The sequence below is a fragment of the Oncorhynchus gorbuscha genome, linkage group LG10 (genome assembly GCF_021184085.1).
Source record: "Oncorhynchus gorbuscha isolate QuinsamMale2020 ecotype Even-year linkage group LG10, OgorEven_v1.0, whole genome shotgun sequence".
In the NCBI taxonomy this organism is placed as follows: domain Eukaryota; kingdom Metazoa; phylum Chordata; class Actinopteri; order Salmoniformes; family Salmonidae; genus Oncorhynchus; species Oncorhynchus gorbuscha.
Genome location: NC_060182.1, coordinates 611,285 through 636,166, shown reverse-complemented (window position 1 = coordinate 636,166; position 24,882 = coordinate 611,285). Strand labels below are relative to the sequence as shown.

The 24,882-nt window shown below is 46.7% G+C and overlaps 1 protein-coding gene across 1 annotated transcript in view; it reads left to right on the top strand.

Moving 5' to 3' along the window:
• Window positions 1-17,226, top strand: part of LOC124045442 (plasma membrane calcium-transporting ATPase 3-like) — a 461,204-nt gene extending 443,978 nt beyond the window's left edge. Inside the window, exon 21 of the mRNA XM_046364731.1 lies at window positions 15,128-17,226. Coding sequence (XP_046220687.1) covers window positions 15,128-15,556 — 429 coding nt within the window. The 3' untranslated portion in view covers window positions 15,557-17,226. The remainder of the gene's footprint in view (window positions 1-15,127) is intronic.
• Window positions 17,227-24,882: the final 7,656 nt, after the last annotated feature.

The window sequence follows — 24,882 nt, the reverse complement described above, 5'->3', positions numbered from 1 at the left end:
CTACTGATAGCTAGCTGTAGAATAGGTTTGTATATAGACCTACCGATAGCTAGCTTTAGAATAGGTTTGTATATAGACCTACTGATAGCTAGCTGTAGACCTACTGATAGCTAGCTGTAGAATAGGTTTGTATGTAGACCTACTGATAGATAGCTGTAGAATAAGTTTGTATGTAGACCTACTGATAGCTAGCTGTAGAATAGGTTTGTATATAGACCTACTGATAGCTAGCTGTAGAATAGGTTTGTATATATACCTACTGATAGCTAGCTGTAGAATAGGTTTGTATGTAGACCTACTGATAGCTAGCTGTAGACCTACTGATAGCTAGCTGTAGAATAGGTTTGTATGTAGATCTACTGATAGCTAGCTCTAGAATAGGTTTATATATAGACCTACTGATAGCTAGCTGTAGACCTACTAATAGCTAGCTGTAGAATAGGTTTGTATATAGACCTACTGATAGCTAGCTGGTGAATATGTTTGTATATAGACCTACTGATAGGTAGCTGTAGAATAGGTTTGTATGTAGACCTACTGATAGCTAGCTGTAGAATAGGTTTGTATGTAGACCTACTGATAGCTAGCTGGTGAATAGGTTTGTATGTAGACCTACTGATAGCTAACTGTAGAATAGATTTGTATGTAGACCTACTGATAGCAAGATGTAGACCAACTGATATCTAGCTGTAGAATAGGTTTGTATGTAGACCTACTGATAGCTAACTGTAGAATAGATTTGTATGTAGACCTACTGATAGATATCTGTAGAATAGGTTTGTATGTAGACCTACTAATAGCTAGCTGTAGAATAGGTTTGTATATAGACCTACTGATAGCTAGCTTTAGAATAGGTTTGTATGTAGACCTACTGATAGCTAGCTGTAGAATAGGTTTGTATGTAGACCTACTGATAGCTAGCTGTAGAATAGGTTTGTATGTAGACCTACTGATAGCAAGATGTAGAATGGGTTTGTATGTAGACCTACTGATAGCTAGCTGTAGAATAGGTTTGTATATAGACCTACTGATAGCTAGCTGTAGAATAGGTTTGTATATAGACCTACCGATAGCTAGCTTTAGAATAGGTTTGTATATAGACCTACTGATAGGTAGCTGTAGAATAGGTTTGTATGTAGACATACTGATAGCTAGCTGGTGAATAGGTTTGTATATAGACCTACTGATAGGTAGCTGTAGAATAGGTTTGTATGTAGACCTACTGATAGCTAACTGTAGAATAGATTTGTATGTAGACCTACTGATAGCTAGCTGTAGACCTACTGATAGCTAGCTGTAGAATAGGTTTGTATGTAGATCTACTGATAGCTAGCTGTAGAATAGGTTTGTATATAGACCTACTGATAGAGAGTAGTTCACTGTAGGGGAGAGTAGTTCACTGTAGGGGAGAGTAGTTCACTTCAATGTAGGGGAGAGTAGTTCAATGTAGGGGAGAGTAGTTCACTGTAGGGGAGAGTAGTTCACTGTAGGGGAGAGTAGTTCACTGTAGGGGAGAGTAGTTCACTGTTGGGGAGAGTAGTTCACTGTAGGGGAGAGTAGTTCACTGTAGGGGAGAGTAGTTCACTGTTGGGGAGAGTAGTTCACTGTAGGGGAGAGTAGTTCACTGTAGGGGAGAGTAGTTCACTGTAGGGGAGAGTAGTTCACTGTAGGGGAGAGTAGTTCACTGTAGGGGGGAGTAGTTCACTGTAGGGGAGAGTAGTTCACTGTAGGGGAGAGTAGTTCACGTGAAGGGAGAGTAGTTCACTGTAGGGGAGAGTAGTTCACTTCACTGTAGGGGAGAGTAGTTCACTTCACTGTAGGGGAGAGTAGTTCACTTCACTGTAGGGGAGAGTAGTTCACTTCACTGTAGGGGAGAGTAGTTCACTGTAGGGGAGAGTAGTTCACTTCACTGTAGGGGAGAGTAGTTCACTGTAGGGGGGAGTAGTTCACTGTAGGGGAGAGTAGTTCACTTCACTGTAGGGGAGAGTAGTTCACTGTAGGGGAGAGTAGTTCACTGTAGGGGAGAGTAGTTCACTTCACTGTAGGGGAGAGTAGTTCACTTCACTGTAGGGGAGAGTAGTTCACTGTAGGGGAGAGTAGTTCACTTCACTGTAGGGGATAGTAGTTCACTGTAGGGGAGAGTAGTTCACTGTAGGGGAGAGTAGTTCACTGTAGGGGAGAGTAGTTCACTGTAGGGGAGAGTAGTTCACTGTAGGGGAGAGAAGTTCACTTCAATGTAGGGGAGAGTAGTTCACTGTAGGGGAGAGTAGTTCACTTCACTGTAGGGGAGAGTAGTTCACTTCACTGTAGGGGAGAGTAGTTCACGTCACTGTAGGGGAGAGTAGTTCACTGTAGGGGAGAGCAGTTCACTTCAATGTAGGGGAGAGTAGTTCAATGTAGGGGAGAGAAGTTCACTTCAATGTAGGGGAGAGTAGTTCACTGTAGGGGAGAGTAGTTCACTTCACTGTAGGGGAGAGTAGTTCACTTCACTGTAGGGGAGAGTAGTTCACGTCACTGTAGGGGAGAGTAGTTCACTTCACTGTAGGGGAGAGTAGTTCAATGTAGGGGATAGTAGTTCACTGTAGGGGAGAGTAGTTCACTGTAGGGGAGAGTAGTTCACTTCACTGTAGGGGAGAGTAGTTCACTGTAGGGGAGAGTAGTTCACTGTAGGGGAGAGTAGTTCACTTCACTGTAGGGGAGAGTAGTTCACTTCACTGTAGGGGAGAGTAGTTCACTTCACTGTAGGGGAGAGTAGTTCACTGTAGGGGAGAGTAGTTCACTTCACTGTAGGGGAGAGTAGTTCACGTCACTGTAGGGGAGAGTAGTTCACTGTAGGGGAGAGTAGTTCACTTCAATGTAGGGGAGAGTAGTTCAATGTAGGGGATAGTAGTTCACTGTAGGGGAGACTAGTTCACTTCACTGTAGGGGAGAGTAGTTCACTGTAAGGAAGAGTAGTTCACATTCACTGTAGCGGAGAGTAGTTCACTTCACTGTAGGGGAGAGTAGTTCACTGTAGGGGAGAGTAGTTCACTGTATGGGAGAGTAGTTCACTGTAGGGGAGAGTAGTTCACTGTAGGGGAGAGTAGTTCACTGTAGGGGAGAGTAGTTCACTGTAGGGGAGAGTTGTTCACTTCACTGTAGGGGAGAGTTGTTCACTTCACTGTAGGGGAGAGTAGTTCACTTCACTGTAGGGGGGAGTAGTTCACTTCACTGTAGGGGTGAGTAGTTCACTGTAGGGGAGAGTAGTTCACTTCACTGTAGGGGGGAGTAGTTCACTTCACTGTAGGGGGGAGTAGTTCACTTCACTGTAGGGGAGAGTAGTTCAATGTAGGGGAGAGTAGTTCACTGTAGGGGAGAGTAGTTCACTGTAGGGGAGAGTAGTTCACTGTTGGGGAGAGTAGTTCACTGTAGGGGAGAGTAGTTCACTGTAGGGGAGAGTAGTTCACTGTTGGGGAGAGTAGTTCACTGTAGGGGAGAGTAGTTCACTGTAGGGGAGAGTAGTTCACTGTAGGGGAGAGTAGTTCACTGTAGGGGGGAGTAGTTCACTGTAGGGGAGAGTAGTTCACTGTAGGGGAGAGTAGTTCACGTGAAGGGAGAGTAGTTCACTGTAGGGGGGAGTAGTTCACTTCACTGTAGGAGAGAGTAGTTCACTGTAGGGGAGAGTAGTTCACTTCACTGTAGGGGAGAGTAGTTCACTTCACTGTAGGGGAGAGTAGTTCACTTCACTGTAGGGGAGAGTAGTTCACTTCACTGTAGGGGAGAGTAGTTCACTGTAGGGGAGAGTAGTTCACTTCACTGTAGGGGAGAGTAGTTCACTGTAGGGGGGAGTAGTTCACTGTAGGGGAGAGTAGTTCACTTCACTGTAGGGGAGAGTAGTTCACTGTAGGGCAGAGTAGTTCACTGTAGGGGAGAGTAGTTCACTTCACTGTAGGGGAGAGTAGTTCACTTCACTGTAGGGGAGAGTAGTTCACTGTAGGGGAGAGTAGTTCACTTCACTGTAGGGGATAGTAGTTCACTGTAGGGGAGAGTAGTTCACTGTAGGGGAGAGTAGTTCACTGTAGGGGAGAGTAGTTCACTGTAGGGGAGAGTAGTTCACTGTAGGGGAGAGAAGTTCACTTCAATGTAGGGGAGAGTAGTTCACTTCACTGTAGGGGAGAGTAGTTCACTTCACTGTAGGGGAGAGTAGTTCACTTCACTGTAGGGGAGAGTAGTTCACGTCACTGTAGGGGAGAGTAGTTCACTGTAGGGGAGAGCAGTTCACTTCAATGTAGGGGAGAGTAGTTCAATGTAGGGGAGAGAAGTTCACTTCAATGTAGGGGAGAGTAGTTCACTGTAGGGGAGAGTAGTTCACTTCACTGTAGGGGAGAGTAGTTCACGTCACTGTAGGGGAGAGTAGTTCACTTCACTGTAGGGGAGAGTAGTTCAATGTAGGGGATAGTAGTTCACTGTAGGGGAGAGTAGTTCACTGTAGGGGAGAGTAGTTCACTGTAGGGGAGAGTAGTTCACTGTAGGGGAGAGTAGTTCACTGTAGGGGAGAGTAGTTCACTTCACTGTAGGGGAGAGTAGTTCACTTCACTGTAGGGGAGAGTAGTTCACTTCACTGTAGGGGAGAGTAGTTCACTGTAGGGGAGAGTAGTTCACTTCACTGTAGGGGAGAGTAGTTCACGTCACTGTAGGGGAGAGTAGTTCACTGTAGGGGAGAGTAGTTCACTTCAATGTAGGGGAGAGTAGTTCAATGTAGGGGATAGTAGTTCACTGTAGGGGAGACTAGTTCACTTCACTGTAGGGGAGAGTAGTTCACTGTAAGGAAGAGTAGTTCACATTCACTGTAGCGGAGAGTAGTTCACTTCACTGTAGGGGAGAGTAGTTCACTGTAGGGGAGAGTAGTTCACTGTAGGGGAGAGTAGTTCACTGTAGGGGAGAGTAGTTCACTGTAGGGGAGAGTAGTTCACTTCACTGTAGGGGAGAGTTGTTCACTTCACTGTAGGGGAGAGTAGTTCACTTCACTGTAGGGGGGAGTAGTTCACTTCACTGTAGGGGAGAGTAGTTCACTGTAGGGGAGAGTAGTTCACTTCACTGTAGGGGGGAGTAGTTCACTTCACTGTAGGGGGGAGTAGTTCACTTCACTGTAGGGGAGAGTAGTTCACTTCACTGTAGGGTAGAGTAGTTCACTGTAGGGGAGAGTAGTTCACTGTAGGGGGGAGTAGTTCACTTCACTGTAGGGGGGAGTAGTTCACTGTAGGGGGAGTAGTTCACTGTAGGGGAGAGAAGTTCACTTCACTGTAGGGGAGAGTAGTTCACTTCACTGTAGGGGAGAGTAGTTCACTTCACTGTAGGGGAGAGTAGATCACTTCACTGTAGGGGAGAGTAGTTCACTGTAGGGGAGAGTAGTTCACTGTAGGGGATAGTAGTTCACTTCAGGGGAGAGTAGTTCACTTCAATGTAGGGGAGAGTAGTTCACTTCACTGTAGGGGAGAGTAGTTCACTGTAGGGGGGAGTAGTTCACTGTAGGGGAGAGTAGTTCACTTCACTGTAGGGGAGAGTAGTTCACTTCACTATAGGGGAGAGTAGTTCACTGTAGGGGGGAGTAGTTCACTTCACTGTAGGGGATAGTAGTTCACTGTAGGGGAGAGTAGTTCACTGTAGGGGAGAGTAGTTCACTTCAATGTAGGGGAGAGTAGTTCACTGTAGGGGAGAGTAGTTCACTGTAGGGGAGAGTAGTTCACTTCAATGTAGGGGAGAGTAGTTCACTGTAGGGGAGAGTAGTTCACTCTAGGGGAGAGTAGTTCACTGTAGGGGAGAGTAGTTCACTGTTGGGGAGAGTAGTTCACTGTAGGGGAGAGTAGTTCACTGTAGGGGAGAGTAGTTCACTGTAGGGGGGAGTAGTTCACTTCACTGTAGGGGAGAGTAGTTCACTGTAGGGGGGAGTAGTTCACTTCACGGTAGGGGGGAGTAGTTCACTTCACTGTAGGGGAGAGTAGTTCACTGTAGGGGGGAGTAGTTCACTGTAGGGGAGAGTAGTTCACTTCACTGTAGGGGAGAGTAGTTCACTTCACTGTAGGGGAGAGTAGTTCACTGTAGGGGAGAGTAGTTCACTGTAGGGGAGAGTAGTTCACTTCACTGTAGGGGAGAGTAGTTCACTTCACTGTAGGGGAGAGTAGTTCACTTCACTGTAGGGGAGAGTAGTTCACTGTAGGGGAGAGTAGTTCACTTCACTGTAGGGGATAGTAGTTCACTGTAGGGGAGAGTAGTTCACTGTAGGGGAGAGTAGTTCACTGTAGGGGAGAGTAGTTCACTGTAGGGGAGAGTAGTTCACTTCAATGTAGGGGAGAGTAGTTCACTGTAGGGGAGAGTAGTTCACTGTAGGGGAGAGAAGTTCACTTCAATGTAGAGGAGAGTAGTTCACTGTAGGGGAGAGTAGTTCACTTCACTGTAGGGGAGAGTAGTTCACTTCACTGTAGGGGAGAGTAGTTCACGTCACTGTAGGGGAGAGTAGTTCACTTCAATGTAGGGGAGAGTAGTTCAATGTAGGGGAGAGTAGTTCACTGTAGGGGAGAGTAGTTCACTTCACTGTAGGGGAGAGTAGTTCAATGTAGGGGATAGTAGTTCACTGTAGGGGAGAGTAGTTCACTGTAGGGGAGAGTAGTTCACTGTAGGGGAGAGTAGTTCACTGTAGGGGAGAGTAGTTCACTGTAGGGGAGAGTAGTTCACTTCACTGTAGGGGAGAGTAGTTCACTTCACTGTAGGGGAGAGTAGTTCATTTCACTGTAGGGGAGAGTAGTTCACTTCACTGTAGGGGAGAGTAGTTCACTGTAGGGGAGAGTAGTTCACTTCACTGTAGGGGAGAGTAGTTCACGTCACTGTAGGGGAGAGTAGTTCACTGTAGGGGAGAGTAGTTCACTTCAATGTAGGGGAGAGTAGTTCAATGTAGGGGATAGTAGTTCACTGTAGGGGAGAGTAGTTCACGTCACTGTAGGGGAGAGTAGTTCACTGTAAGGAAGAGTAGTTCACATTCACTGTAGCGGAGAGTAGTTCACTTCACTGTAGGGGAGAGTAGTTCACTGTAGGGGAGAGTAGTTCACTGTAGGGGAGAGTAGTTCACTGTAGGGGAGAGTAGTTCACTGTAGGGGATAGTAGTTCACTGTAGGGGAGAGTAGTTCACTGTAGGGGAGAGTAGTTCACTGTAGGGGAGAGTAGTTCACTTCACTGTAGGGGAGAGTTGTTCACTTCACTGTAGGGGAGAGTAGTTCACTTCACTGTAGGGGGGAGTAGTTCACTTCACTGTAGGGGAGAGTAGTTCACTGTAGGGGAGAGTAGTTCACTTCACTGTAGGGGGGAGTAGTTCACTTCACTGTAGGGGAGAGTAGTTCACTTCACTGTAGGGTAGAGTAGTTCACTGTAGGGGAGAGTAGTTCACTGTAGGGGGGAGTAGTTCACTTCACTGTAGGGGGGAGTAGTTCACTGTAGGGGGAGTAGTTCACTGTAGGGGAGAGAAGTCCACTTCACTGTAGGGGAGAGTAGTTCACTTCACTGTAGGGGAGAGTAGTTCACTTCACTGTAGGGGAGAGTAGATCACTTCACTGTAGGGGAGAGTTGTTCACTGTAGGGGAGAGTAGTTCACTGTAGGGGATAGTAGTTCACTTCAGGGGAGAGTAGTTCACTTCAATGTAGGGGAGAGTAGTTCACTTCACTGTAGGGGAGAGTAGTTCACTGTAGGGGGGAGTAGTTCACTGTAGGGGAGAGTAGTTCACTTCACTGTAGGGGAGAGTAGTTCACTGTAGGGGAGAGTAGTTCACTTCACTGTAGGGGAGAGTAGTTCACTTCACTGTAGGGGATAGTAGTTCACTGTAGGGGAGAGTAGTTCACTGTAGGGGAGAGTAGTTCACTGTAGGGGAGAGTAGTTCACTTCAATGTAGGGGAGAGTAGTTCACTGTAGGGGAGAGTAGTTCACTTCACTGTAGGGGAGAGTAGTTCACTGTAGGGGATAGTAGTTCACTTCACTGTAGGGGAGAGTAGTTCACTTCACTGTAGGGGAGAGTAGTTCACTGTAGGGGAGAGTAGTTCACTTCAATGTAGGGGAGAGTAGTTCACTGTAGGGGAGAGTAGTTCACTTCAATGTAGGGGAGAGTAGTTCACTGTAGGGGAGAGTAGTTCACTGTAGGGGAGAGTAGTTCACTTCAATGTAGGGGAGAGTAGTTCACTGTAGGGGAGAGTAGTTCACTGTAGGGGAGAGTAGTTCACTGTAGGGGAGAGTAGTTCCCTGTTGGGGAGAGTAGTTCACTGTAGGGGAGAGTAGTTCACTGTAGGGGAGAGTAGTTCACTGTAGGGGGGAGTAGTTCACTTCACTGTAGGGGAGAGTAGTTCACTGTAGGGGGGAGTACTTCACTTCACGGTAGGGGGGAGTAGTTCACTTCACTGTAGGGGAGAGTAGTTCACTGTAGGGGGGAGTAGTTCACTGTAGGGGAGAGTAGTTCACTTCACTGTAGGGGAGAGTAGTTCACTTCACTGTAGGGGAGAGTAGTTCACTTCACTGTAGGGGAGAGTAGTTCACTGTAGGGGAGAGTAGTTCACTTCACTGTAGGGGAGAGTAGTTCACTTCACTGTAGGGGAGAGTAGTTCACTTCACTGTAGGGGAGAGTAGTTCACTGTAGGGGAGAGTAGTTCACTTCACTGTAGGGGATAGTAGTTCACTGTAGGGGAGAGTAGTTCACTGTAGGGGAGAGTAGTTCACTGTAGGGGAGAGTAGTTCACTGTAGGGGAGAGTAGTTCACTTCAATGTAGGGGAGAGTAGTTCACTGTAGGGGAGAGTAGTTCACTGTAGGGGAGAGTAGTTCACTTCAATGTAGGGGAGAGTAGTTCACTGTAGGGGAGAGTAGTTCACTGTAGGGGAGAGTAGTTCACTGTAGGGGAGAGTAGTTCCCTGTTGGGGAGAGTAGTTCACTGTAGGGGAGAGTAGTTCACTGTAGGGGAGAGTAGTTCACTGTAGGGGGGAGTAGTTCACTTCACTGTAGGGGAGAGTAGTTCACTGTAGGGGGGAGTAGTTCACTTCACGGTAGGGGGGAGTAGTTCACTTCACTGTAGGGGAGAGTAGTTCACTGTAGGGGGGAGTAGTTCACTGTAGGGGAGAGTAGTTCACTTCACTGTAGGGGAGAGTAGTTCACTTCACTGTAGGGGAGAGTAGTTCACTTCACTGTAGGGGAGAGTAGTTCACTGTAGGGGAGAGTAGTTCACTTCACTGTAGGGGAGAGTAGTTCACTTCACTGTAGGGGAGAGTAGTTCACTTCACTGTAGGGGAGAGTAGTTCACTGTAGGGGAGAGTAGTTCACTGTAGGGGAGAGTAGTTCACTTCAATGTAGGGGAGAGTAGTTCACTGTAGGGGAGAGTAGTTCACTGTAGGGGAGAGTAGTTCACTGTAGGGGAGAGTAGTTCCCTGTTGGGGAGAGTAGTTCACTGTAGGGGAGAGTAGTTCACTGTAGGGGAGAGTAGTTCACTGTAGGGGGGAGTAGTTCACTTCACTGTAGGGGAGAGTAGTTCACTGTAGGGGGGAGTACTTCACTTCACGGTAGGGGGGAGTAGTTCACTTCACTGTAGGGGAGAGTAGTTCACTGTAGGGGAGAGTAGTTCACTGTAGGGGAGAGTAGTTCACTTCAATGTAGGGGAGAGTAGTTCACTGTAGGGGAGAGTAGTTCACTGTAGGGGAGAGAAGTTCACTTCAATGTAGGGGAGAGTAGTTCACTGTAGGGGAGAGTAGTTCACTTCACTGTAGGGGAGAGTAGTTCACTTCACTGTAGGGGAGAGTAGTTCACGTCACTGTAGGGGAGAGTAGTTCACTGTAGGGGAGAGTAGTTCACTTCAATGTAGGGGAGAGTAGTTCAATGTAGGGGAGAGTAGTTCACTGTAGGGGAGAGTAGTTCACTTCACTGTAGGGGATAGTAGTTCACTTCAATGTAGGGGAGAGTAGTTCAATGTAGGGGAGAGTAGTTCACTGTAGGGGAGAGTAGTTCAATGTAGGGGAGAGTAGTTCACTGTAGGGGAGAGTAGTTCACTTCACTGTAGGGGAGAGTAGTTCACTTCACTGTAGGGGAGAGTAGTTCACTTCACTGTAGGGGAGAGTAGTTCACGTCACTGTAGGGTATAGTAGTTCACTGTAGGGGAGAATAGTTCACTTCAATGTAGGGGAGAGTAGTTCAATGTAGGGGAGAGTAGTTCACTGTAGGGGAGAGTAGTTCACTTCACTGTAGGGGAGAGTAGTTCACTTCACTGTAGGGGAGAGTAGTTCAATGTAGGGGATAGTAGTTCACTGTAGGGGAGAGTAGTTCACAGTAGGGGAGAGTAGTTCGCTTAAATGTAGGGGAGAGTAGTTCAATGTAGGGGATAGTAGTTCACTGTAAGGGAGAGTAGTTCACTGTAGGGGAGAGTAGTTCACTTCACTGTAGGGGAGAGTAGTTCACTGTAAGGAAGAATAGTTCACTTCACTGTAGGGGAGAGAGTTCACCTCACTGTAGGGGAGAGTAGTTCACTGTAGGGGAGAGTAGTTCACTGTAGGGGAGAGTAGTTCACTGTAGGGGGGAGTAGTTCACTGTAGGGGGGAGTAGTTCACTGTAGGGGAGAGTAGTTCACTGTAGGGGAGAGTAGTTCACTGTAGGGGAGAGTAGTTCACTGTAGGGGGGAGTAGTTCACTGTAGGGGAGAGTAGTTCACTGTAGGGGAGAGTAGTTCAATGTAGGGGATAGTAGTTCACTTCAATGTAGGGGAGAGTAGTTCAATGTAGGGGAGAGTAGTTCACTGTAAGGGAGAGTAGTTCACTGTAGGGGAGAGTAGTTCAATGTAGGGGATAGTAGTTCACGTCAATGTAGGGGAGAGTAGTTCAATGTAGGGGAGAGTAGTTCAATGTAGGGGATAGTCGTTCACTTCACTGTAGGGGAGAGTAGTTCACTGTAGGGGAGAGTAGTTCACTGTAGGGGAGAGTAGTTCACTGTAGGGGAGAGTAGTTCACTGTAAGGAAGAGTAGTTCACTTCACTGTAGGGGAGAGTAGTTTACTTCACTGTAGGGGAGAGTAGTTCACTGTAGGGGAGAGTAGTTCACTTCACTGTAGGGGAGAGTAGTTCACTTCACTGTAGGGGAGAGTAGTTCACTTCACTGTAGGGGAGAGTAGTTCACTGTAGGGGAGAGTAGTTCACTGTAGGGGGAGTAGTTCACTTCACTGTAGGGGAGAGTAGTTCAATGTAGGGGAGAGTAGTTCGCTGTAGGGGAGAGTAGTTCACTTCACTGTAGGGGAGAGTAGTTCACTTCACTGTAGGGGAGAGTAGTTCACTTCACTGTAGGGGAGAGTAGTTCACTTCACTGTAGGGGAGAGTAGTTCACTGTAGGGGAGAGTAGTTCACTGTAGGGGATAGTAGTTCACTGTAGGGGGAGTAGTTCACTTCACTGTAGGGGAGAGTAGTTCAATGTAGGGGAGAGTAGTTCACTGTAGGGGAGAGTAGTTCACTTCACTGTAGGGGAGAGTAGTTCACTTCACTGTAGGGGAGAGTAGTTCACTTCACTGTAGGGGAGAGTAGTTCACGTCACTGTAGGGGAGAGTAGTTCACTGTAGGGGAGAATAGTTCACTTCAATGTAGGGGAGAGTAGTTCAATGTAGGGGAGAGTAGTTCACTGTAGGGGAGAGTAGTTCACTTCACTGTAGGGGAGAGTAGTTCAATGTAGGGGATAGTAGTTCACTGTAGGGGAGAGTAGTTCACAGTAGGGGAGAGTAGTTCGCTTAAATGTAGGGGAGAGTAGTTCAATGTAGGGGATAGTAGTTCACTGTAAGGGAGAGTAGTTCACTGTAGGGGAGAGTAGTTCACTTCACTGCAGGGGAGAGTAGTTCACTGTAAGGAAGAATAGTTCACTTCACTGTAGGGGAGAGAGTTCACTTCACTGTAGGGGAGAGTAGTTCACTGTAGGGGAGAGTAGTTCACTGTAGGGGAGAGTAGTTCACTGTAGGGGGGAGTAGTTCACTGTAGGGGGGAGTAGTTCACTGTAGGGGAGAGTAGTTCACTGTAGGGGAGAGTAATTCACTGTAGGGGAGAGTAGTTCACTGTAGGGGGAGTAGTTCACTGTAGGGGAGAGTAGTTCACTGTAGGGGAGAGTAGTTCAATGTAGGGGATAGTAGTTCACTTCAATGTAGGGAGAGTAGTTCAATGTAGGGGAGAGTAGTTCACTGTAGGGGAGAGTAGTTCACTGTAGGGGAGAGTAGTTCAATGTAGGGGATAGTAGTTCACTTCAATGTAGGGGAGAGTAGTTCAATGTAGGGGAGAGTAGTTCAATGTAGGGGATAGTCGTTCACTTCACTGTAGGGGAGAGTAGTTCACTGTAGGGGAGAGTAGTTCACTGTAGGGGAGAGTAGTTCACTGTAGGGGAGAGTAGTTCACTGTAAGGAAGAGTAGTTCACTTCACTGTAGGGGAGAGTAGTTTACTTCACTGTAGGGGAGAGTAGTTCACTGTAGGGGAGAGTAGTTCACTTCACTGTAGGGGAGAGTAGTTCACTTCACTGTAGGGGAGAGTAGTTCACTTCACTGTAGGGGAGAGTAGTTCACTTCACTGTAGGGGAGAGTAGTTCACTTCACTGTAGGGGAGAGTAGTTCACTGTAGGGGAGAGTAGTTCACTGTAGGGGATAGTAGTTCACTGTAGGGGGAGTAGTTCACTTCACTGTAGGGGAGAGTAGTTCAATGTAGGGGAGAGTAGTTCGCTGTAGGGGAGAGTAGTTCACTTCACTGTAGGGGAGAGTAGTTCACTTCACTGTAGGGGAGAGTAGTTCACTTCACTGTAGGGGAGAGTAGTTCACTTCACTGTAGGGGAGAGTAGTTCACTGTAGGGGATAGTAGTTCACTGTAGGGGGAGTAGTTCACTTCACTGTAGGGGAGAGTAGTTCAATGTAGGGGAGAGTAGTTCACTGTAGGGGAGAGTAGTTCACTTCACTGTAGGGGAGAGTAGTTCACTTCACTGTAGGGGAGAGTAGTTCACTTCACTGTAGGGGAGAGTAGTTCACGTCACTGTAGGGGAGAGTAGTTCACTGTAGGGGAGAATAGTTCACTTCAATGTAGGGGAGAGTAGTTCAATGTAGGGAGAGTAGTTCACTGTAGGGGAGAGTAGTTCACTTCACTGTAGGGGAGAGTAGTTCAATGTAGGGGATAGTAGTTCACTGTAGGGGAGAGTAGTTCACAGTAGGGGAGAGTAGTTCGCTTAAATGTAGGGGAGAGTAGTTCAATGTAGGGGATAGTAGTTCACTGTAAGGGAGAGTAGTTCACTGTAGGGGAGAGTAGTTCACTTCACTGCAGGGGAGAGTAGTTCACTGTAAGGAAGAATAGTTCACTTCACTGTAGGGGAGAGAGTTCACTTCACTGTAGGGGAGAGTAGTTCACTGTAGGGGAGAGTAGTTCACTGTAGGGGAGAGTAGTTCACTGTAGGGGGGAGTAGTTCACTGTAGGGGGGAGTAGTTCACTGTAGGGGAGAGTAGTTCACTGTAGGGGAGAGTAATTCACTGTAGGGGAGAGTAGTTCACTGTAGGGGGGAGTAGTTCACTGTAGGGGAGAGTAGTTCACTGTAGGGGAGAGTAGTTCAATGTAGGGGATAGTAGTTCACTTCAATGTAGGGGAGAGTAGTTCAATGTAGGGGAGAGTAGTTCACTGTAGGGGAGAGTAGTTCACTGTAGGGGAGAGTAGTTCAATGTAGGGGATAGTAGTTCACTTCAATGTAGGGGAGAGTAGTTCAATGTAGGGGAGAGTAGTTCAATGTAGGGGATAGTCGTTCACTTCACTGTAGGGGAGAGTAGTTCACTGTAGGGGAGAGTAGTTCACTGTAGGGGAGAGTAGTTCACTGTAGGGGAGAGTAGTTCACTGTAAGGAAGAGTAGTTCACTTCACTGTAGGGGAGAGTAGTTTACTTCACTGTAGGGGAGAGTAGTTCACTGTAGGGGAGAGTAGTTCACTTCACTGTAGGGGAGAGTAGTTCACTTCACTGTAGGGGAGAGTAGTTCACTTCACTGTAGGGGAGAGTAGTTCACTTCACTGTAGGGGAGAGTAGTTCACTTCACTGTAGGGGAGAGTAGTTCACTGTAGGGGAGAGTAGTTCACTGTAGGGGATAGTAGTTCACTGTAGGGGGAGTAGTTCACTTCACTGTAGGGGAGAGTAGTTCACTGTAGGGGAGAGTAGTTCACTTCACTGTAGCGGAGAGTAGTTCACTTCACTGTAGGGGGGAGTAGTTCACTGTAGGGGAGAGTAGTTCACTTCACTGTAGGGGAGAGTAGTTCACTGTAGGGGAGAGTAGTTCACTTCACTGTAGGGGAGGGTAGTTCACTTCACTGTAGGGGGAGTAGTTCATTGTAGGGGAGAGTAGTTCACTTCACTGTAGGGGAGAGTAGTTCACTGTAGGGGGGAGTAGTTCACTGTAGGGGAGAGTAGTTCACTTCACTGTAGGGGAGAGTAGTTCACTTCACTGTAGGGGAGAGTAGTTCACTTCACTGTAGGGGAGAGTAGTTCACTGCAGGGGAGAGTAGTTCACTGTAGGGGAGAGTAGTTCACTGTAGGGGAGGTAAGGAAAACTGATGTTACCCCATTAAACAAACATTCTGTTGTCTTGCTTACATTGGTTCTCTTTCTTTTCCCATATGGAGCAGGTGGCTGGAAGCCAGAGGTCAGGGTTAGAGGCCCCCCCCAATAAAACCATCTCAGGTTTTCTAGAAATCCCAGTCAGACTATTTCTGGAAGCCACCCCCTCCTATCTCTGGAAGCCCCCCCTTATTTCTGGAAGCCCCCCTATTTCTGGAAGCCCCCTTATTTCTGGATTTCCTGCTTATTCCCTCCTGGATTCCTTCTACTGGGATTTCTGGAAAAACGTTTTTGAAAAGTAAAAGGAACTTTGCAGCCCTTGTCAGGGATCAGGGGTCAGATAGCTGTGAAACTGTAGCCACCTGGTCCTGAGTGTCTGTCCCTCCGTCCATCCATTCAAGTCTGCCTGTCTCCCTCTCTCCTCTCCTTCCCATCACTCACTCTCTCCTTCCCCCTTTCCTCTTCCTCCCTCTCCCTCTCTCTTCTTCCCTCTCTTCCTCTCTCTTCCTTCCCCCTCTCCCCCTCTCTCCTTCTCCTGTAGATGCGTGTAGTCAATGCCTTCCGTACCAACGTGTACGAGACCCGAGAGAAAACGGAATCACGGAACTCCATCCATAACTTCATGGCTCACCCAGAATTCCTGATCAATGACCTCATCCATAACATCCCTCTGATCGACGACACAGACATCGACGAGGAGTCAGAGCTGAGTCGATACCAGCACCACCTCCACCCTGCTCTCCGCAAGCCCCCTCCACCCCCCGCCCAGCCCCCGTCCTCCTCCCGCTCCCGCCCGCCAAGGCCCTACCGACAACACAGTCTCCCCGTCACCCCTACCAACATAAACAACAACGCAACACTGGTCACCTTTGGCAACACAAACAACAAGGCTGTTTCCCCAGGTAACCGGTGCATCAATTATGAAGTTGCAACCAGAGCTACAACAGCGCTAGGGGTAACAGGCTCCTAGCCCCCTCCTCCTGTCCTCCTCTCCGTTGCTCTCCCGTCCTCCTCCTCTACTGCTTTCAGACATCCTTATAACTCATGAACAGATGCAGGGAGGAAAGGACAGACATACGTACAGGCAGGGGGAGAGAGAGACAGGCTGACAGGGAGAAGAGACAATAGACAGACATTTTAAAGGAGAACATTTTTTCACCATCAAAGAGGAGGGGTGTAAAGGAGTCTAGGTTCTGACTGGAGGGAGAAGTTAAGCCCTTCCTTCCTGCTTCTTCTCTTATCGCTATTACCAGACTACTATACCACAGGAGAGAGGAGGAGTGATCTGCTATTACCAGGCTACTATACTACAGGAGAGAGGAGGAGTGATCTGCTATGACCAGACTACTATACTACAGGAGAGAGGAGGAGTGATCTGCTATGACCAGACTACTATACCACAGGAGAGAGGAGGAGTGATCTGCTATTACCAGACTACTATACCACAGGAGAGAGGAGGAGTGATCTGCTGTGACCAGTCTACTATACTACAGGAGAGAGGAGGAGTGATCTGCTACTACCAGACTACTATACCACAGGAGAGAGGAGGAGTGATCTACTATTACCAGACTACTATACCACAGGAGAGAGGAGGAGTGATCTGCTATTACCAGGCTACTATACTACAGGAGAGAGGAGGAGTGATCTGCTATGACCAGGCTACTATACTACAGGAGAGAGGAGGAGTGATCTGCTATGACCAGACTACTATACTACAGGAGAGAGGAGGAGTGATCTGCTATGACCAGGCTACTATACTACAGGAGAGAGGAGGAGTGATCTGCTATTACCAGACTACTATACTACAGGAGAGAGGAGGAGTGATCTGCTATGACCAGACTACTATACTACAGGAGAGAGGAGTGATCTACTGTGATTAGTACAACCAGGGGAGAACAGCTGCCTGCTCTTTCAAGGCCGAATGGGGCACTGCAGGCAATGTTTTGAGAAAGTAGGATCCACCAATATAGTCAATGGGAGTATGACGATCATCGTGATCAATATTTGTGGATGTACCATTTTTTTCTAACACAATCATTGTACCAATACTTGCTTCTATTTCACCAGATGTATGTCTTTGAACCGATTATTTAAAAAATTCTAATATGCAGCCTGCAGTACCCCGGTCAGTCTTCAAAGGGGGTAAAACTGAGCTAGCCTGCAGTACCCCGGTCAGTCTTCAAAGGGGGTAGAACTGAGCTAGCCCGCAGTACCCCGGTCAGTCTTCAAGAGGGGGTAGAACTGAGCTAGCCTGCAGTACCCCGGTCAGTCTTCAAAGGGGGTAGAACTGAGCTAGCCTGCAGTACCCCGGTCAGTCTTCAAGAGGGGGCAGAACTGAGCTAGCCTGCAAAGCGTTTTTTTATCCGCGCCAAACTTGATGCAAAACCATTGCCCACGAGTAACCTAGCAACATTCAAAGCTGTGCTGACTGGTCGGAGTTCGGACCTTCCCTGAGAACGCTAGAGGGGGAGTCCCCGCGGACGAGAAGTTCTAAGTTTGCTCATGCCTGCCATGCCACTAGCAAACACTGTGGCCCCATCCAACGATACCCCCGGACAGGGCCAACCAGGCAGAATAGAACCCCTCCAACGATACCCCCGGACAGGGCCAACCAGGCAGAATAGAACCCCTCCAACGATACCCCCGGACAGGGCCAACCAGGCAGAATAGAACCCCTCCAACGATACCCCGGACAGGGCCAACCAGGCAGAATAGAACCCCTCCAACGATACCCCCGGACAGGGCCAACCAGGCAGAATAGAACCCCTCCAACGATACCCCGGACAGGGCTAACCAGGCAGAATAGAACCCCTCCAACGATACCCCCGGACAGGGCCAACCAGGCAGAATAGAACCCCTCCAACGATACCCCCGGACAGGGCTAACCAGGCAGAATAGAACCCCTCCAACGATACCCCCGGACACGGCCAACCAGGCAGAATAGAACCCCTCCAACGATACCCCCGGACAGGGCTAACCAGGCAGAATAGAACCCCTCCAACGATACCCCCGGACAGGGCCAACCAGGCAGAATAGAACCGCTCCAACGATACCCCGGACAGGGCCAACCAGGCAGAATAGAACCCCTCCAACGATACCCCCGGACAGGGCCAACCAGGCAGAATAGAACCCCTCCAACGATACCCCCGGACGGGGCCAACCAGGCAGAATAGAACCCCTCCAACGATACCCCCGGACGGGGCCAACCAGGCAGAATAGAACCCTTCCAACGATACCCCCGGACAGGGCCAACCAGGCAGAATAGAACCCCTCCAACGATACCCCCGGACAGGGCCAACCAGGCAGAATGGAACCCCTCCAACGATACCCCCGGACAGGGCCAACCAGGCAGAATAGAACCCCTCCAACGATACTCCCGGACAGGGCCAACCAGGCAGAATAGCAACTTCATATCAGGGAACAACCAACTCTGACCAATCAGCATAGCTTTGAATGTTGCTACGTTTCTCGTGGGCGTGGTTTTGCACCAAGTTTGGCGTGGATAAAAAGGAGACTTCACCTCCTAGTGTGGCTAAAACTGAGCAACGTTTCCATGAAGCAAGAATGCTCCACACTAACACAACACGTCCTGACTTTCAGACATCACATAGGGTGAAGTCATCGATGGCTCCATCCATTCTTTTTACACTCTATGATAAAACCACCACTACTACGGTTACTATGACTACCATCGTCATCACCGTGGTTACTACTGCTGTGGTTTACGTATACACTTTAACTGTGTTCTATATTTATTTATGTTGTTTTATATTCATGTTGTTTTGATTTGATTTGATTTGATTTGTTGTCCTCAAAGAGGAGGGTTGTTTTCACAATTCATCTGATTGATTTATTGTCCTCAAAGAGGGGGGTTGTTTTCACAATTCATCTGATTGATTTATTGTCCTCAAAGAGGGGGGTTGTTTTCACAATTCATCTGATTGATTTATTGTCCTCAAAGAGGGGGGTTGTTTTCACAATTCATCTGATTGATTTATTGTCCTCAAAGAGGGGGGTTGTTTTCACATTTCATCTGATTGATTTATTGTCCTCAAAGAGGGGGGTTGTTTTCACATTTCATCTGATTGATTTATTCCTACAATATTCTCTTTCTTTGTATCACTCTTTTTCATTATTTTAGCAATATTTCTCTCTCTCTCTCTCTGTGTCTACGTGTATTGTCTTGTCTGTCCTGAAAAAGAGAAACCAGTATATTTTTTAAACTATACAGACAAGGATAGGACCTAATAGAAGTTAATAGTATATCTGAACAAAAACCTACAGAAACATTAAAAAAAGATCTAGAAGTTCTGGCAACACCAACCTCCCCATATCATCCCCACGTCATCTACTGAAGTTCTGGCAACACCAACCTCCCCATATCATCCCCACGTCATCTACTGAAGTTCTGGCAACACCAACCTCCCCATATCATCCCCACGTCATCTACTGAAGTTCTGGCAACACCAACCTCCCCATATCATCCCCACGTCATCTACTGAAGTTCTGGCAACACCAACCTCCCCATATCATCCCCACGTCATCTACTGAAGTTCTGGCAACACCAACCTCCCCATATCATCCCCACGTCATCTACTGAAGTTCTGGCAACACCAACCTCCCCATATCATCCCCACGTCATCAACTGAAGTTCTGGCAACACCAACCTCCCCATATCCCGCTGACTTCTAACCCCGGGGCCCGGTTGCATCATCCGCTGACTTCTAACCCCGGGGCCCGGTTGCATCATCCGCTGACTTCTAACCCCGGGGCCCGGTTGCATCATCCGCTGACTTCTAACCCCGGGGCCCGGTTGCATCATCCGCTGACTTCTAACCCAAGGGCCCGGTTGCATCATCCGCTGACTTCTAACCCCGGGATCCGGTTGCATCATCCGCTGACTTCTAACCCCGGGGCCCGGTTGCATCATCCGCTGACTTCTAACCCCGGGGCCCGGTTGCACAAAACATTTTAAGGCAAATTTCCCCCTTAAATGAGATGAAAAGGTTAAGGGTGCCCATGAGGTCCAGTACGTTCTGCATTCAGTATGGATACCAATGTAAACAGCATTCAGGATGGATATCAATGTAAACAGCATTCAGTATGGATACCAATGTAAACAGCATTCAGTATGGATACCAATGTAAACAGCATTCAGTATGGATATCAATGTAAACAGCATTCAGTATGGATATCAATGTAAACAGCATTCAGTATGGATACCAATGTAAACAGCATTCAGTATGGATATCAATGTAAACAGCATTCAGTATGGATATCAATGTTAACATTATTCAGTATGGATATCAATGTAAACAGCATTCAGTATGGATATCAATGTAAACAGCATTCAGTATGGATACCAATGTTAACATTATTCAGTATGGATATCAATGTAAACATCATTTGAGGTGGTGAATGTTGCTTTCCTCTGCCTGGTTTCAAAAGGAAAACCTCCACCAGCTAGCTTGGTAGCTAAACAATGGAATGTGCACAGGCCATGGCTACAAAGCTAGCTACAGTATACTGAACAAAAATATAAATGCAACATACAACAACTTCAATGATGTTACTGAGTTACAGCTCATATAAGGAAATCAGTCAATTGAAATAAATTCATTAGGCCCTAATCTTTTGATGTCTCATGACTGGGGAGCCAGGCCCAGCCAATCAGAATATGTTTTTTTCTCCCACAAAAGGCTTTATTACAGACATAAATACCCCTCAGTTTCATCAGATGTTGGGGTGGCTGGTCTCAGACGATCCCGTAGGTGAATACGCCGGATGTCGAGGTCCTGGGCTGGCATGGTAACACGTGGTCTGCGGTTGTGAGGCCGGTTGGACGCACTGCCAAATTCTGTAAAACAACGTTGTACGGCTTATGGTAGAGAAATTAACTTTCAATTCACTGCCAACAGCTTTGGTGGATATTCCTGCAGTCAGCAGGCCATTTGCACACTCCCTCAAAACTTGAGATATCTGTGGCATTATGCTGTGTTACAAAACTGTACATTTTAGAGTGGCCTTTTATTGTCCGCAGCACAAGGTGCACCTGAGTAATGAGCGTGCTGTTTAATTAGCTTCTTGATATACCACACCTGTCAGGTGGATTGATTATCTTGGCGAATGAGAAATGCTCACTAACAGTGATGTAAACAAATGAGTGCACAAAATGTGAGAGAAATAATATTTTTATGCATATGGAACATTTCTGGGATCTTTTATTTCAGCTCATAAAACATGGGACCAACAGTTTACATGTTGTGGTTATATTTTTGTTCAGTATAGCACCCTACTATATCAGTTAGCTTACAGTTCTCTACTCTGTCAGTTAGCTTACAGCTCCCTACTCTATCAGGTAGCTTACAGCTCCATACTCTGTCAGTTAGCTTAGTTCCCTACTCTGTCAGTTAGCTTAGTTCCCTACTCTGTCAGTTAGATTCTAGTTAGTTCCGTATTCTGTCAGTTAGCTTACAGCTCCCTACTCTGTCAGTTCGATTCTAGTTAGTTCCGTATTCTGTCAGTTAGCTTACAGCTCCCTACTCTGTCAGTTAGCTTCTAGTTAGTTCCCTACTCTGTCAGTTAGATTCTAGTTAGTTCCGTATTCTGTCAGTTAGCTTACAGCTCCCAACTCTGTCAGTTAGCTTACAGCTCCCAACTCTGTCAGTTAGCTTCTAGTTGGTTCCGTATTCTGTCAGTTAGCTTACAGCTCCCTACTCTATCAGTTAGCTTACAGCTCCCTACTCTGTCAGTTAGCTTACAGCTCCGTACTCTGTCAGTTAGCTTACAGCTCCCTACTCTATCAGTTAGCTTACAGTTCCCTACTCTGTCAGTTAGCTTACAGCTCCCTACTCTGTCAGTTAGCTTACAATTCCCTACTTTATCAGTTCGCTTACAGCTCCCTACTCTGTCAGTTAGCTTACAGCTCCCTACTCTATAAGTTAGCTTAGTTCCCTACTCTGTCAGTTAGCTTACAGCTCCGTTCTCTGTCAGTTCGCTTACAGCTCCCTACTCTGTCAGTTCGCTTACAGCTCCCTACTGTGTCAGTTAGCTTAGTTCCCTACTCTATCAGTTAGCTTACAGCTCCGTACTCTGTCAGTTCGCTTACAGCTCCCTACTCTGTCAGTTAGCTTACAGCTCCCTACTCTATAAGTTAGCTTAGTTCCCTACTCTGTCAGTTAGCTTACAGCTCCGTTCTCTGTCAGTTCGCTTACAGCTCCCTACTCTGTCAGTTAGCTTACAGCTCCCTACTCTGTCAGTTAGCTTAGTTCCCTACTCTATCAGTTAGCTTACAGCTCCGTACTCTGTCAGTTCGCTTACAGCTCCCTACTCTGTCAGTTCGCTTACAGCTCCCTACTCTGTCAGTTAGCTTACAGTTCCGTACTCTGTCAGTTAGCTTACAGCTCCGTACTCTGTCAGTTCGCTTACAGCTCCCTACTCTGTCAGTTAGCTTCTAGTTAGTTCCCTACTCTGTCAGTTAGCTTCTAGTTAGTTCCCTACTCTGTCAGTTAGCTTACAGCTCCCTACTCTGTCAGTTAGCTTCTAGTTAGTTCCGTATTCTGTCAGTTAGCTTACAGCTCCCAACTCTGTCAGTTAGCTTCTAGTTAATTCCGTATTCTGTCATTTAGCTTAGTTCCCTACTCTATCAGTTTGCTTACAGCTCCCTACTCTGTCAGTTAGCTTCTAGTTAGTTCCCTACTCTGTCAGTTAGCTTCTAGTTAGTTCCCTACTCTGTCAGTTAGCTTACAGCTCCCTACTCTGTCAGTTAGCTTGATGTGCTAGCAAGCCATAGAAACAAGTTTAGAAAAAAGTTACTAAAATTAACATGTTTTATTATCTTCGGAATCAATTTGTTTTACCGGTCTTGAATGTAAAAGTTATTGTTTGCGATCTCCCAAAATATATGCTATCTCTCTGATGACACTTCAGTCAGTGAATCAGGTCATCTCCATGGTAACCAGAGAGTATTTTTGTCGTGCATGCCTTCAAACTAAGGTAAAACTCTTAAATGATGCCCTTACCTATGGAAATGTTTGACAGGCCCTATGCAACACCCATTAATAGTTTCCTTAGGTAAGGGGAAATGATTCCTTATGGTAAACCATTAAGGGTAACACTATGTTTTATGCAGCTGGGCCCTGACCCCTAGTCCCCGACCCCACAGCTTCTCACTCTAACCCCTGACCTCTGACCTCTAACCATCAACACAGCTCTACCAGAGACGGAAAGGAAGCGAGACCCCCTGCCCCCCCACCCGCTTGTTTTGTCTGGGTTTTTTCTGGTTTAATGAAAGTCTAAGTCGACCAAACCCAGCTGCTGACACACCCAGTTATTAAGTAGACCGGAATTTACCTCTTTTTTTTAATCCACCATCTTTGGCTCTACCGACCACACTGCTTTAACTAACATCATCTCACCATCACTCACAGGCACTGGCCCTTTAAGATCAGATACATTAATGAGCGCTGCCATACCATGTATCGTTGCCATTACAGTACTGCTGGTTGTCATTCTTCCTCTCTAACCAGGAAGGGATTCAGACCAGGTGGCACCAGGTGAGTGGACTCCCTGGCCAGTCAGTGACAATAAAACTGAATAGCTGCTGTGGACCTCGTAGGCTGAGGCTGAGAGTTGAATATCTCCACACTATATACCACCACACCATGCTATTACATACTATTACGGTCCGTTATGTTAAGCCATACCATCATATTTGGCATAACATTCCATGACATCATAGAACATTCTAAACCCCATCATCGTATCATTCCCAGTGTTTCCCCTAACCAATAGTCCTGGCCCGGTCCTGCAGCTATAGCAATGGTAAAGGAGATCATATCATTCCCAGTGTTTCTCCTAACCAATAGTCCTGGCCCGGTCCTGCAGCTATAGCAGTGGTAAAGGAGATCATATCATTCCATGTCGATGGGTTGTCACTAGCTGCTATACCCATAATGTCATAAACTCTCCCATTTCTACAATTTCTCTCCTTAAAATTAGATTTGAAACCTAACCCTAACCTTAACCGCACTGCTAATCTTATGCCTAACGCTAACCTTACCTTAATCTAATTTTTGTAGCCAAATGTAACTTTGTGGCTGTGGAATCTGACTTTGTGGCTGTGAAATCTGACTTTGTGGCTGTGGAATCTCACTTTGTGGCTGTGAAATCTCACTTTGTGGCTGTGGCATCTCACTTTGTGGCTGTGGAATCTGACTTTGTGGCTGTGGAATCTGACTTTGTGGCTGTGAAATCTGACTTTGTGGCTGTGAAATCTGACTTTGTGGCTGTGAAATCTGACTTTGTGGCTATGAAATGTGATTTTGTGGCTATAAAATCTGACTTTGTGGCTGTGGAATCAGACTTTGTGGCTGTGGAATCAGACTTTGTGGCTGTGGAATCTCACTTTGTGGCTATGAAATCTGATTTTGTGGCAGTGGAATCTCACTTTGTGGCTATGAAATCTGACTTTGTGGCTGTGGAATCAGACTTTATGGCTGTGGAATCTGACTTTGTGGCTGTGGAATCTGACTTTGTGGCTGTGGAATCAGATTTTGTGGCTGTGGAATCTCACTTTGTGGCTGTGGAATCTCACTTTGTGGCTGTGGAATCTCACTTTGTGGCTATAGAAGCTAGTGTAAACCAGGTAGACGCACCAGAGCGCCACCTGGTGACATCACGCCGATGCTGCTTCTGCTGCATGGCAACGCAACACACTCCCACAGCCAGGACCCTGAGTACGATATGCATCAAACACACACACAGGTAGATGGTTGTCTCTGTGGGCTGGATTCCATCGTGTTGTTATAATGTTCTTCACAGGAGAAGAGCAGCAAAATACACAATGTATAATAATATATTTATCACAGTTATAACAACTAGAGCTGCACCACTACTGTATATAATGAATAGCAACACTAAACGTATACACCATTAGTTCTTCCCAAGGAAGTCCGTAGGTTGATGTTCCTTTCTTTTTCTCTTTCTTTCTCATCTGTTGCTTTTTTATTTAAAAAATAGAACTAAATTATTATGATTATAATGATTGGTATGATTATCAGTGGTAGTATTTACAGTTATTATCATGATTGTTATTATTAATGATTATTATGATTAGTAGTGGTAGTATTTACAGTTATTATCATGATTGTTATTATTAATGATTATTATGATTAGTAGTGGTAGTATTTACAGTTATTATCATGATTGTTATTATTAATGATTATTATGATTGTTATTATTAATGATTATTATGATTAGTAGTGGTAGTATTTACAGGTATTATCATGATTGTTA